At 37.3% G+C, this 15806-nt stretch overlaps 1 protein-coding gene across 5 annotated transcripts in view; it reads right to left on the reverse strand.

The window, feature by feature from the left end:
• The window catches only part of PTPRM (protein tyrosine phosphatase receptor type M), a 462170-nt gene that overhangs the window by 30027 nt on the left and 416337 nt on the right, over positions 1-15806 (reverse strand). For all 5 annotated transcript variants that reach the window (XM_082753666.1, XM_082753665.1, XM_082753667.1 and 2 more), the window contains one exon: positions 4436-4533. In XM_082753666.1, coding sequence (XP_082609792.1) covers positions 4436-4533 — 98 coding nt within the window. The remainder of the gene's footprint in view (positions 1-4435; positions 4534-15806) is intronic.

The following is a 15806-nucleotide window of genomic DNA, read 5'->3' on the forward strand; positions in this document are numbered from 1 at the left end:
TTTCTTTTTCCCTGTGCATATCCAGCCCTGATGGCTCCTGGGTAGGGAAAGTCACCCAAGAGGAGTGTGAGATGGCTATCGGAAAGCACAGCACTCCTCAGGGATAAGATGATGGTGAGAGGCTGTTGTGGTAGTGCTAAGGCACATGTATGGGCTATTTGCCATCCCATGGCTGACCTTCATTCCCCTGTTTGCCTCACATCCATTCTGTTGTTGTCAACCTTGCCTCCTTTCAAAGAAAAGGGCCTTTTGTGTGCTTATTAACACTATTAGCACTGGCTGTTTTCTAATTCTGGATAATAATTGTGAAACTCTAATTACTGTAATTATGATGCTCCTGGGGTGAGGTTTTATTTTTTATAATCATTTCTAGTGATTTTTTGTAAATACTTCGTTATATTAAAAGCATGATAGACAATCATGAGTCCTAGCAGTGCATTTATATATCAACCACCTCCACCCAATTTCATCAGTGCACTTCACCATTTATTAATCAGATATTACTAAATTCCTCCTGCCTCAAGCGAAAACAAGGAGTGGGAGAGAAAGTGACTACTGACAAATGATAAATGATGTGACATGCCACGTTTGATTCCGCCAACCAAGTATCACTACCAGCCTAAGAAGAGCAAAGATGGAAGTGACAGCAAGATGACACAATTGAATATATTCTAAATCCAGTGTAACTCTTTAAGGAGGAAAGAAAAGTTTTTATGTGTACAAACACTGAAACATTTCAAGAAGCAACCTGAGACTTTGGCCAGTACATAAAGACTTTGATCCAGTTCCCATAGCTTCCCACACAAGGATCCAGCTGTAAGAGCAGCCTCTTGGAATAAACCAGATGTTATCATGTGTCTCTTGTTGGGAAACCAAACATCCCTACACTGGTTGGATAAAAAAAGCTCTGTTTCTTCTACAATAAGCCACCATAGTATGCTAAACCTCTTGGGAAAAGATGTCTGAAATTACACTACTATCTTCAGTTGCTCTATCAATTAGTAACAGGAACATGAAGGTCTCTTGCATTAATGTAATCTAAAATACATTTTTTTTTAAATGGCCTATGGTCACACTGATTTATTTTTATGAGTCTTGTTCTTGCTTTTTAACTGTTAGTCTGTGGTTTGGAAAACGCTGATTCTTGCATTAAAATATAGGTGTATTATACCGCTAATTACTTATCATGCTCTCCTTGCAGACTTCATTGAGAGAGGGAAGTTGTTGACCCCAGCATGAAGAAGACAGAGACTTTTTATCTATCTTACAAGGGTTGCCTACTTATTCATTTTTCTGTAAAAGTTCTTAAGTCAACTTAGACCAATCTTAACTAAAAACCCCTTCATCAGCTGTTATCAAAGAACTGTTCATGCAACTCAGCAATGATTTTTCTAAACGACTGTGAGACCTCATTTAGATTTTTAATAAACAGTCACATTCTAATGAGGTCTTCATAAAACTGACTAAATATGTTTAGAAATCATTAGCTTAAATTACCAGTACAAAAGTCTCCTTAGGGAGCCCTGCAGATTTTGTGATAAGACTTCTGGCAGATGGATTGGTATAACAGCACAAGTGAGTTCTGAGTTTCCACACAAGCAGTGTAAATGTGAGTGACTGGGTAACAGGCTACTAGATAAAGAGCTAAATGTCCCTCAGGTGGGTTCATTAAAGAGAGAAAACAATCAAAACACATTTCTGTGCCATTTAAATACCAGGTGCACAGCAGTCTGCAGGTGCCAGAAACACTGACAAGGGTCCCTTGCTGGAACACACAAGAGCTTAAAGGGATGCATGGTTTTGACAAGTATGCCTCAGATAATGACAGATATTGGCAGATGTACCCAGACCCTGCTGGAGGGTAATGCAGGGACTGAGTCATTTGCAGCAGGTGCTTGCATTAGGGACAGCCTCATGGTGATTCCTCTATCCGCAATTAAAACAGTCCTGATGCATAATGCTCCAGGGCAAGAAGCAAGTTCCTAGCACTGATTTAATGACTACCCAGCCAGTCCTGGTAAACAAATACACATACGCCCCCTCAATGATTAATTCATGAAGGACATACATTGTGTGGCAAACATGTTAAATAGATACTCCTCTTTTCTGAAAACATAAAGGCATTTTCCTCCTTGACTTACACTGGGCAAGAGTTTTTAAAAATATATAAAATAATAAGCCCCTGTAAATCTTAGACGAACAACAACTCTTGAAATAGAAAACTTCAAGGTCAGGAAGGTTACAAGATTTGCCCTGCAGGAATGCTACCAAAAAGCCCATTAAAATCATTACTAATCAAGGTGGCACAGAGCTTGTGTTTGGGATTGAGGGAGAGATGGTGTGTTAGTAATGATGGTTCCCACCCTGGGAGTAGGACAGAAGCACCAAGAGGGAAGTGACTGTGTTGTTTTGTGGCTCATACCATCTGATTTCCATTAAAAGCTCATTTTAATTTCTGCTCTCTAATCTCACCTATGTTGGCCACCAGAGAAAGCAAGAACAAAGTCATTTCTACCACTGTCAGAAACAAGAAAACAAGAAAGCTGCAGATCGGTATCCCACTAAGACTCTTGCACCCTGAAGAAATCTCCACAGTGGCACAAACTGTTGCTTGCTGCTAAGGGAATGTGCGACCCAACTAAATGTTGTGAGGGGAGGCCACGGTGCTGGCACTGAGACTGGCACCTCCCTGGGTGACACCTGACAGGTCATGTTAATTGATGCTTTCAGATATGGACTTCAAGAAAACAGCATGTGGTTTCACATACTATGCTACGTTTGTTCTAAGGTTTGTTCATCCATCCCCTGAGAGCATCATTTTTTTGCATGCTTTGTTATTTATGAATGTGTACAAAGCTTTAACAAATTTGTTGGAGAGTTTTCTATTTGTACAGATTCATCCATGTTGAATTGGTATGTGATCACCCAACTATTTCTCCCATCCTTTTCAATCAAGGGACTGAATTTTTAAAGCAGCCTCCATGATCCTTCTTTGTCTCTGCAATTAGTTGTACACTTGTTCCTGCAGCAGGTGTTAATTGCCGTCACAAATCCTACTTTTTTTTTTTAATATCTAAAAATAATAATTGCACCTGATCTGTTGGCAGGCTTGGTCACACAGATATCTAAATGTTAGGATTTATAGTAGCAATCAACCAAGGACATAAAGAAAGATAAATTGAGCTTGTAAAACTGGACTTGTTAAAAAGGAGACAAGATACAGCCCTTTGACTCACTCTACATAAGGAGTGCTCTCTCTCCTGGTGCAAACACCACAGGGCAGAGGGATATCAGCCACTCAACCAGCATGAAATTAAAAACACATCTCAAAATCATGTGGCTCACACCAAGATACATGTACTTCATGTACTTGACTTCTTATTTCAATGTTTTGATTTACAATAATGCAGTACTTGCAATAAAAGCAATGACTTTTTTTTTTTTTTTCTCCCATGTGAAATGAAAGCAATATGCCCAGTTCCCAAACAACATCCCAGGTGAAGACTAAGACATCATGCATAGACAGAGTAGTAAATTAAAAGACTCAGTTATTGATGGTTGTTAAACAAACAAACAAACAAACAAACAACAACAACAACAAAAAAAAAAACAAAGAAAAGGGTTCCATTCAATACTTGTTGAAAACAAAATTAGCCTTAATAACTTGAGTAGGAGACCTTCTTTAGACATTATCAAACAAAGAAAGAAAAGTACACCTTATCAACCAGGTAAATCAAGCTTTCCTTTACTAGTCAGCTCCTGAAGAAGACCTCCTGGTCAACAGGTTTAGTAAAATAGAACAGTAGAATAGCTCAGTTGGAAGGGACCTTCAGCCATCATGTAGATCACTTCAGGGCTAGCCAAAAGGTAAAGCATATTACAGAGGGAATTATCTAAATGCCCCTTGAACAGTGGACAAATGAGTAATGCCAATTTCTTTGGTTTTAGTCTGGAAGTGAACACCCAGACAAACCAGGTTGATTTAGACTAAGATACTGTGAAGGAAATGCGATTTCATAGTTTAAATACTTTTTAAAGAAACCTGTCCCAGAATTACTCCTCGTCTTTGCCCCACCCTTAAAAAAATAGGTGACTCCATACCTTGCTCTGTAACCCATTCCCTGGTTTCCTTTAACAGAAATAGCACATCTGAGATATACACAAAGATATGACACTTTCCCTCTTTGGCAGTCTTTGCAGACTCTGCTGTACAGAGTGCAACTTTATCAGTTACTTTTTCATTGTGTTAATATTTTCAAAGCCAAGCATCCAAAGCATGCTTAAAAGTAATTGATAATGAACTTCTTAGCAGAGGCAGTCATAAATATTTTATGTGCCTTACTCAGTATATAAGCGTCTTGTTGGTCTGCTATTTAATTTCCAAAAGCAAACACCTTGGAAGTCTTTCATCTTTTAAAGTACAAAAATCACTTACCCTTCCCACTTCTACGAGATTAGTAACCATGATTATGCTGGCTGTGTTCTCATGCCACACCATTCTCCAAAAGTCATATATTGTCTCCTGCATTGGTCCTGAAACAATAAATCAAAGGAAAGGTTACTTTCTGAAAGTCTCATGATTGGAAGCTTGTCTCTGGGGAAGCTTGAGAAATCATGGTTATCCACATATATTCATATCACTATCATCATATTTTTCATTTAGGGTCAATTTCCTTTCTGTCATCTCACCTATCTGCATTTAAGTATTTTTCTCCTGAAATAGTGCTCTGAAAGAAAGTTAGTTCTCTAACATCCAGGTATTTATCTCCGTAATACCCCAAAGTGGAATTATAAAAAATGGATAACATTACTCTTTCTCTTAACAATTGGATGATAACCTAGGGAAGGTGTATTTGGAATGAAATGAGCCACAATGGACTATGTGGCCTTTCCCGGTTTCTAATATTTTTCTTAGTATGTACTATCCATCAAATTACCCCAGCTCCTAAATTGTACTTCCTGAAGTGAGACAGAAGTTATAGTTTCTTGCTGCTGTATATCACTTTGCAAAGCAGCGGGGAAAGCGGTAAAGAACCCTTGTGTGTCATGGCAGTGATGTCCTCTGCTGTACTCTCAGAGAAAAATGTCTCTGAACAACCTGAGCTCTCTTGTAGACACAGGGCTTCTTTCAACATCATGCTGAGACTGGCCAACAGCCCACAGGAGCATAGGAAATGTCAGTGGCAGAAATGTAAAATGCTGAGAACAAGCACAGCTTTCACACGTGCCTGGTCATGTGTGTTTCTAGCCCACGTGCCTATGTGATGCTCCGCATGTCTACATGACATCCACTGTGCCACCCTGATTTGAAACCACTGGTTTAAAATCATTGGGCCAATAAAAACAAACAAAAGCAAAATACTATCAAGAACTACAAACTTAACATCCACATTGAATCCATTACTGAACTGCCACATTGCAGTAAGCAATTAGACTGGCATAATTGCTCCTCAAGTGAAGAAACCAACACTTTTAAAGCACTACAAAACCTTACATTGACACATCTGGGTCGTTTGGTACCCAAGTTTTGTTACTTTGGTTTCCATTTAAAAATGGAAACCAAATGGAAATGGAAACCGATTTTACTCCGAAAGTCAAGTACTTACTGAACAATGTAATAATATTATAAGCAAGTAAAACCCAATTCATCAGGCATTTAACATAATTGTGATGTAACTTAGAACTCACGTTTAAGTAAAAGGATGGTAATAGTTTAGAACTTGTGAATTTCTATAAAATATTTTGATTTTTGGCAATTTCAAAACATATTATCATCCACAATTTGCACAAACCATTTTAAAATGTTCTGCATTCTCCCCCTTACTTAATTCTTCTGTTTCTAAAAATGCTGCATATATAGTTCGTTTCACTGTTTTCCCTAAAGTCGGTCAACTTGTCTTTTGTTTGTTTAGGTAGCTCACATAACAGGAGAAAAAGCCAGTTAAAACAATAGGAAGCTATGCCTGTTGGAACACAAGAAATGTCAGAAGCCACAGAGTAGAAATAATAGCAGAATCTAAAAATACCGTTTCTGAAATTACTAGCTAGACTCAAGCTGGTGTTGTGACTGCAAAGCTTGAGACTATTAAAAAAACCCACAAAACAAAACAACAACAACAACAAAAAAAAAACAAATCAAACAAACAACAAAACAAAAGAGATGATATTTTTGAGAGATTTAATTTGCAAACATGACAGATTTAAGTCACTCTTTAAGTCAGTCTCCTCCATGTGAAAATCTACAATAAGTATTTTACTTCTACATCAGTGGAATGTACAATAAGTATTTTACTTCTACATCAGTTGGATGTACAATATGAAAGTTGTCCAAGCACAATTTTGGATGCTACAGTAAGATAATTAATATATATCATAGTGAATGTTTAGCTTGTTTGTGCTTCAATAATGTCAGATTCAATATAGTTTTCTTGGCAATTCAAGTCACAACAGCATTACAAAGGTTTTGGACCAACCTCTCCTACACGTAGAAGAAAGGAGGCTATTTTACTCACTGTAGGAAAATGCTGTCTCTGCATAGCTTTTTCCTTCCTCTCAAATCTCAAAAAATATATTCAGCAGAATTACTATTGCTGTCACCTTTGAAGGAATGTAGCTAAAAATAGGATTAGGGAGAGGCAATTTTCCACAGAGTAATGTCCTGGAAGGAGTCTGCAAGTTCAAGACACATTATTAAGATTATTTAAGCTTGATTAAGGACAAAAAATAACAACAGGACGACTTCAAGAATCCTGATTCACAGCCTGGTTTAATGGAGAAAATCTAAATGGCTCCACTACATTCTGTCACCACAGAATTAAGATTGCTCATCTGAATATGTTTTTCACAAAGCTGGAAGAAAGGTGAAAAAAAAATCCTGTCCACACAGCCCTGTTATTTTCCTCATGCAAGAAGCCAGAATCCTTCAGAAACTAAGGGACAATGTAGCAAGTTTCTCTATGTATTATTTCAGACAGTTTTCTTTCCTACTGATTCTTTTGAGAGAGATGGTTGGGCCCTACTTCGTAACAGTCAGTTCTTTCTGACAGCTCTGGGACAACCGGCAACAATTCATTCCTGATTTTTGTCCTCCACAATCAACATAATTTGTGTTGTGATTTAAAGATTCTTACATTTCAGATCCTTAAGTCACAAATCACAACAGGGCAGAGATGCTAAACACTATTTCCTTCCTAAATATTTTGAGTTTGTCATTCTTCAGAAAGAAAGAAAGAAAAAGATAATAAATTATGAGAGAAATAACATCATAAGAAAAAAGTAATAGCACTTTTCAGGCCAGAGAAAAAGCTGGGCTCTGACAAGTCTTTCAAGTTTGATTCCAAATGTTCTTCTGGAACGTCCTGTTCTGCAGTGCTGAGTATGCTCTTCTCAACCTCACTATCCAATTGATAAGACAATGATAATTAAAAGTGCTTGACAGGATTTCCTACTTTCCTCAAGTATTTTCGAGTGTTTTTCCTGCTTTTTCTCTCCAATTCTTATATCTAGCCTCCAAACTTCTTTGACATTCAGGACATTGAAAGGAAAAAAAAATACCCAAAAACCTACCTTAAAGTCTCAGAAAGTAATTCTTTTCCACCCCATTTTTCTTTTCTTCTTGACATTTTTCAAATTATTTTCTGACATATGAATAAATTATTACTTGTCTCCAGCCAGTATTGAAAAGCATTAGAGGCTCTAGGTAGGGCTGGAGGATTTATTGTCATGAAGAACTGAACAATTTGATTCCAGAGACTCATGGTAGGGAGACAAAGAGCCTATAATTGTTCTAAGTATCAGCTTAACAGATGTGTGCACAATAGGCAGGAAGGTTATTCTCAGCAGTTGCCCTCTTGCGGGAGGAAAAGGTCTGAGGAGAAGGTACTGCGCTGCTAAACAGCGAGCCTGTGGCATACCCCATTAGCTACACAATATAGTAGTTGGTATCAAAGATTGCTGCTGTGAAAAAAAGAAATCAACAACATACTGCCTCCTGAAGATGAAAAGCAAAGCAAAGGAAAATAAGAAAAAGAAATAAACCTTGCAACCCCCCAGCTAATTAAATGCATTATCGAAAAAAAAAAAATCAAAAGAAATGATCAGTGGAATATATTACAACCCTTAGCTGCATTACTAGTAGTTGTTAGTTGCTGCTGTGGGAATGCCAACATATTAGGAAATGGAAAATCACACAGCTTCTAAGAATGGATTAAACTCTTAAAAGGCTGCTTCTGTACGCAGAGCTTTCTGGATCTGCTTTCTGCTTGTTGTGAGACCCAGTTCCAACAACTGGCATTACTACTGGGATATGTGATCATTTTGAACATTAAAAACCAACCTAGAATTCAGAAAAACAGTGTAAATGTTTAGGAAAAAAAGCTAACACTCAAAGACAGAAGTAAAACCCGAACCCTGAAATGTCCCCAACACTTACTCAGACTGAGGCTTGTAAATCTATGGGCATTTTTAATTTCCTACAAAAGCAAGCAACTTAATGAGCAAATAGGTTCTGAAACCCTTTTGCAGCACAGAATGTTAAATCCTCAGCAAAATGGTTGGTACTCCTGATACCAAATTCAATGATAGCTATTAGAGCTAGAAACATGCAGAAAATGAACAGGTACCTTTACTACTCTCCCAGGGCAGTGCCATGGGCAGTGATAGACACTAGCAGGTGATGACAGAGGCAATGGACTAACAAGGTGCAAGACTTTTACTGCAGCAGCAAAAGCTGATCCTGATAAAGAGTGCAATAAACCTGCTTCCAGTGAGTATGAGGTTGTAAAATGGTCTCCTCTTCTAGTGGTTACTGCAGTTTCCAGGAGCAATGAGGACTGTCTTCCCTTCTTACTGAAGCAAAACTTACTCCTTGCCTCTGTGACTGCCTACAACCTGTGTACAACCTTGGCACTCTAGTTAATATGGCAACTAGTTAATATACCTGCATGGAGTGAGTTGCTTTTTAGCCCTCATTCTTTATGGTCCCTTCAAAATGAACCTGGGGTGCAATATTTTTTTTTCTTATTAACAAATATGGTTGCGTGGCAAAAAAAAAAAAAAAAAAAGCCCAAAATCAATGATTGATTTTGAAAATACACTGTCAAAAAACTGCAAGCCCATTATGTAGCAGAAGTCACTCAACATACTTAAGAAAGAGCAAAATCAAATCAAATAAAACAAAACAAATTACTATGAAAACACAGTACAAGCTAAATAGATTAAAAAGTTGAGGAATGCTCTTTTTCCTAGCAAACCCATTTACATGGGACAAACAAGCTGTTAGTAGAATAACTTACTGAGAGTTTCACAGCAAGAAGCAAAATTACAGGGTTACTAATGCTCTGCCAGTCCAGTGATCTGATTATCTGTAAGTACATGCTATTTGCTCTTTTAACCATGCTAGAATTTGGAGTTAAGAGCAGAACTCCCTTTCAGAAAAAAAGAAAAAAAAAAAAAAGTTATGTAAAATACTGCAGTTAAATGTTATTTTACACTATAAATATCACTGACTGCAGTCAAGAGTACATCTCTCTTACTTGAAATACTTTTTTTCTCTACTGAGTAAGGCAACATGATGCCCAACATTTTATCAGCAGGAATTTATAGGCACATTATTATGTGATCGTGTAGTCATGAGCACTCAGCTCTGTCAGTCTCTCAGTTACTTTATAAGACGTTCTTCAGTGGTCAGCAGCTCTAAAAACATGGACACTCTTTTATGTGACCAGGTTTAGACTAAGGTATATAAGATTAGGTCTCATTTTTTTATATATATTATATATATATATATATTTTAAAAAGCAGCATACTAGAAAGAAAAGTTATAGATTCTGGTTGTGCTGATTTAGTCAGAACAATGACACCAACTAGTGAGATAAAAAGCTCATTCAGTTTTTTTTTTTTTTTTTTTTTTTTTTAATTGCAGAACCACTGCTGTGCAGCAGTGCAGCTGTACGCTGGGGTCATTTGTGCCCTCCCCAGATGAGCTAGTTTCTGAACGGAAGATACTCAGTTGCTGATAATCTGATTTGTCAAGCTTTTACCATATGCTTGTTAAATATGTATGCTAGCATGTATTTAACTTTTCCTCACCCTTCCAGGAGTTCCTCAGGTAGTGATCACGCAGTCTTTCTGCAATAGCTTTTCTCAAAGTAGGTTTAGACATTTGTTCTCTGCCGTAAGAGATACACTTCAATTGACTTTAATTATTTTTAAATGCTTGTACAAGAGTATGTTTTTATAGGCACAGTATGTGCTTCTACCAATACACTGGATAATTTTAAGGTCTGAGATAAAACTGTGGTTGAGATATCACTAAACCCTGTGGTTCCAACACTCACCAATAGCTACCAAAGGCATACAGATCAGTCCTTCGTGACTAAGGTGTCAGTAAAATAATGACAAAAAAGAATGAGGTCATATAACCTAATGCTTTAAGCTAATTAATTAATTAAATTAATTAATAATTAATTTAATTGGCTAATCCTTGCCAGTCTGCTCAAGAAACCAAAGCAGGGGAGAGGGTAAAAAGTATCCCAATGCAACACATCTATTCACCTTCAGTGAAATCTCCTATAGGCCTGCCACTGTAAGAATTAGCACAGTAAAACACAATAGACACTTGTACTGGCTGAACTTGGCCATAAATGTTTCAGTGTTATTTATTAATTGCCGGTTTCTAGCTGTCATATTTCAGTATTAATTTTTATTTGTCGCTTCTCCATATCCCAGCCCCAGACATTCTGTGCACTGGAGAACCTCAATGAAATTAAACAAGACCCTGTAATGAGCTGAAGAAACACAATCTTGCTTTAATGACTTTATTTGATTTATAGTGTTGATGCAGACTGTGACGGTATACGAAATGCACTTTCTAATTTTAGCCTTACAAATATTAATTATTAGGTAATCTTCAGCAGGGGCTATATCGTAATTATACAGCTATGCTGGCCTTCCTGATAAAGCCTTCCTGGAAATCTCTCTTGCCTTGGAAAAATACAAATAAACAAAGCTGTAGATGAGCTTTCAACAAAGTTGGTACCCATTAAGTATGCTAAGCCAGCAGGCTGCCCAAGCAACGAAGCCTGAGGCAACAGTCACTCTTACGTGAAGCATGGAAAAAAACCTCTCTCTCCATTTTAGACCTCATTTTAGCTGATTCCTCCTCCACGGTGGCAAATTCAGAGATGGGGCAGAAAGAAGCCATTTGTTTGTAAAGGCAGTAATTTACTGATACTGAGGTAGCAAAGAACACCACTTTGTAAGCACCACATTTACCAGGACTTTAATAATAAACAACAACATGTTTAGTTGCTCCTAACACCAACTGTAAACCCCACTTCAGAACATAACGTGTATATCAATCACATGCACTCCCTATATTTGAGTCGTACCTAGTCCTCCATGTCTTCTTTTATTTTATTTATTTATTTATTTATTTTGGCCTTTTGCAGTAATACTACCTTGCAATCCAAAGAAAGAGAACAGTAGGCAGCCACAGTATTCCACAGTAAACCACCTCAGCTAGACTCAGGTGGGTTAATCAGGGCTGAGCTATGAATTTAAAATGTGTTTTTCACGATTTCCTCACCTTAGATGGATTGTCAATAGGAAACAGATCTGACTGAATCTTGTTAGCTTGACATTTCAGGAAAACACTGCTCATAAAGCAAGCTGAAATACTTTACCGGGACAAATCCTGCCCAATACAGCTACTGGCAATGTAGATGCTTTCTACTGTATCCTTCGTTCAGAAAAATGCAGCCTTCTCTCATTATCAGCTAAGGGACAGCACAGTGAATAGTAATTGGCTGATTTTCAAGCACAAACTAAATGCTACCTGCTTCCAGCCAGCCAGTCAGCAAGCACTGCTGGCTGCAGATCGCTCTCTGCAAAAACTGGCTTTCACAAAATGGAATTTTTGAAGTGCTTTCAAGTCCCATTAGCTTCCAATGAGGCTTAGACTGCTAAGTGACTGAGGTGCATGGAGAAATTTTATCTATAGCTCCCATGAGACTGCCCAGTGCTCTGACTGGCCTTCTATACCACCGCCTCCTACATTTAGAGGAGTAAGCACTAGATCATCCACAGGATGAAGAAACAGAGGAGACTGACCTGTAAATTCCCCATCTCTTTCCAAATGTAAAAAGAACATAAGAACATTTGGTTGATAATAAGCCCTTCACAATGTAGAGTAGTCATGAGCCACAGCACCATTGTTTCATGAAATACATACAAATGCTTCATAGATTGCTGAAATTAAAGAAAACCACTAAACTCCCAGTTTAATATGGAGATGTTTCAAAAACAACCTTTGAGCAATGACAAAGCTGATAATTCTAGAGAATTTTTTCTTTGAAATTGTTCAATTCAAAATCTAGATAATCAGCTTTAAAATAGACATTCTATATATGTGTGTGTATGAGTGTATACACACCAACCATTGCCTACAGCTGGATCATTTCTCTTGTTGGCATCTCCTCTGATCCTACTCTGCAGTGCTTCTGTGAGTAGTCAGAAAGTTTTATGGGCATGTGGTATTTATTCTCTGGAATATCACACAGCGTTTTATTTATTGATACAGAACCAACCAGGCTGGAACAGCACACATCTCTATGCATTATTTTGTCTGTTACAGTGCCATCTTGAAATCCTAGTCTGGGACTGGAGCTCCACTGTAGTGGGAACTGCCTTGCATATTAAATACAGACAGGGTGTTCATGTCTCTCACAGTCACAGTCTAAACATGCCTGGAGAGACAACGGGAAGCAAGGTAGGGGCAGAATGAATTGGACAGGTTTGGTATAATACCCAGCAATCACAATATGCTAGCTGCCTTGCCCTTTCTGAATAATCCTAACTGCTCCTTCTCCACATTAGTATTTCCACCAATGGCACAAGACATTGTTGCACTTAAATGTGTTGTTAAATCTGAGACCAGGTTTGGCAGGTGCTATTTAAGACATTTTTATAACACTGGTAGCTAATGCTACCAGCTAACTTTCCATCTAATAAAGTGTTACACACTTATTGACTGACATTTCTCCGTGGCTGAATTTCCAATACTAGCTCAGTTTGTTCTGTATCAACAAAGTAAAATGAAAATGTCATATGATTTTTCAAAGAATAAATAGCATGTTCCCATAACACCTTTTGATTACTCACAGAAGGACTGCAGATTAGGAACAGAGCAACTGCTGGCCACAGAAATGGTCCAGATTTATCCAGTTAGCCTTAGATTAGGCAAAGCTGAATGCAATAAAAGCTGTGTACATAGTACTACTGGCTGTGTCTATGTCATCATACCGTTCAAGAAAGTTGCTTTTTCCAGTCTTTTTCTGATCTTTTCTTAAAAAATAATAATAATAAAAAAATAAAGAAATTAATGTTTATCCAGTATAATTGAAAACCTCTTTCATATTATTTGTTTGCTACACAACAGGGATGTTAAATGGTCCATTCTCCATTAACATTTTTTCAGACTACAGTAAATCCAGTATCTTCCAAATTTTGCATCACAGCAATAAGGACAGACCTAGCCCTGGAGGCTAGGTTTTCCCTAGTGAGGGCTATGGGGTTACATGAATAAGGCCAGAGTCTTAAAGCTTTACCTTGCACAGCTTTTTAAGGGAGCACTGCTAGGCAATGACTTGCAGAAAATGTTTTTTTCATTTTTATTTTTTTTCACTATGAAGCAGGAATACTTTGAGTAACTGTACTTGTAACTAGAGGCCCTGATCTACTTTCCAGTGGAGTACACTGGCTACACAGCAAAAGTTGGTCTCACTCACACATGGACTCTCTTTCTCCCTATGCCCTTTTGACATTTAATTGCTTAAGTACAGTCAAGCATGTCAGGAAAACAATAGGGGACTCCTAGGAAACTGAGACACACGCTCAAATTGAATCAGATCAAATAAAAACATGAGATGTTGACTCCCCCTCTGAAGTCAAACCTCTGACTGGAGGATTATTTTAGGAGCCTTGAGCCTAAAACCTGATCTTTGTCAAAGCAGTCCAACAGAAAGTTTCAGTTTAGCTGAATCAATGCTTTCCAGTGTGAAAACTTTAGTTTCTGACTAGTGTATTCTTCTTCGAGTTTCTAATTTGTGTTTTTTCTCAGTAAGGGTGACTTACATGGAAATAGAAATACCTATAAATCACTAAATAGTCCATCTGAGCTTGGGATGACTAACAAATATGGAATTATTTTATGAAAAAAATATGCAGCCTGTAACATTCTCCAGCTTGCAAGTCTTAGGTAATTGATTTGTTGGACTGGGCTCTTCATATCAACTTGTAATGCGGAATCAATTTTGACGATGGATGAGAACTTAAGATCATTTTATCCCCTTCACTAGAAGGTTCCTTAGGGAATGGACAAAAGAACCTAATTAGTCTTTTCCATTTCTACTTTCTATTTTCATGTTGAGTCAATCATAAGCATCGGGACGTAATAAAATCATCACTATTCTTCAGCTCAAAAATATGAGTTTATTCTGGCTACTTGTTTCTTTTATTATTCCCCAAGGAACTTATTGTGAAGGAATGTTACTCATGCTTTTGAGTAAGATATTCACATGCTGTATTCTTTAAACTTGTGCTGGAAGTTTAAGTGTATTAACACGAACAGTCTACCCAGATGAAAAAACAAGACAATTTAATCCACATTAAATCTTAAGTAAAAAACGCAAGCAAAACCTTTTCTTTTTTTTTTTTTTTTTCTCTCTCTCTCTCTTTCTTTCTTTCTATTATAATCCTTATATGTATCTCATGAGTGAGATATACCACTCATTATATATTTTTCTAGTTAAGTCTGGAGAACATTGGTAATTTAATTTCTTCCTCAGTTAGCCTAGTATTTTTTAACTTATCTCAGAAGCCATGGAAATACTGGAAATACTCAAAACCCAACATATCCTAGATGTATCAAGATGCATGTGAAGGTCATTAACAAATGAATGTGTATTGGTTCATTTTTCTTTTAACTTCAGGATAATTATAGTAAAAATTAAATCTGCTTGACAAATTCTCTCAGCACTGTTATTTATTACTACTTTGAGGAGCACATTGGTTATTTTCAGCACTTCATGTAGGAAAGTGCAATAATAATGTTTTAATTCTGTTTTTGGTTATATTTTATGGGGGGATGCAATATGCGATGTATACTGTAAACAAGGAAAGCAATTCTAACATGCGGTCTGGATATATGCTTAGTACAGAAGCAATAACATTAATGTGCTTGCAACAGAATGAGATTTAGCAGAGAGAATTGCCACAAAATGTACATGTGAATATGCAACTGCACAGAAGAATACAGATGCACAGGAAAAGAAATTAATCCAATAAGCTTGTTGTTTTTTGTTTGTTTTTTCAAAATGGCAGTGCTTCAAAATCACCCTGACTGTCACGTGCATTGGTGGCATTATCAATGTAGAGATTTCAGTTGCCACCAAAGGATACAGAATAAGGAAAATATGACAGGTTTCAAAGATTTTGATATAGTGAAGGGAAAAATAAACTGTGTTATTTGTTTCTGGATGCATTTGTTTCTGAAATACATTCTGTTTGCTAATTTGCTGCATCCTTTTCTTTCAGCAAATGAGAGGACCAAAAGCCTTCTCAGACCTGCTGCTGAGCTTCCTCTAGGTTGCTGAAGACTGGCTGGAAAATAGATTTCATAGACAAAAAGATGCTTTGACTGTGTGATTTTCCTGACAAACTGCATTTCTCTGCTCCTTCTTCTGCCTTAGCATTAGACTCTGTGACTGACAGGCATGTTAAAAGTACTCCATCAAGAGTGCTGGATA

The sequence above is a fragment of the Aythya marila genome, assembly GCF_965140915.1.
Source record: "Aythya marila genome assembly, chromosome: 2".
Lineage (NCBI taxonomy): Eukaryota > Metazoa > Chordata > Aves > Anseriformes > Anatidae > Aythya > Aythya marila.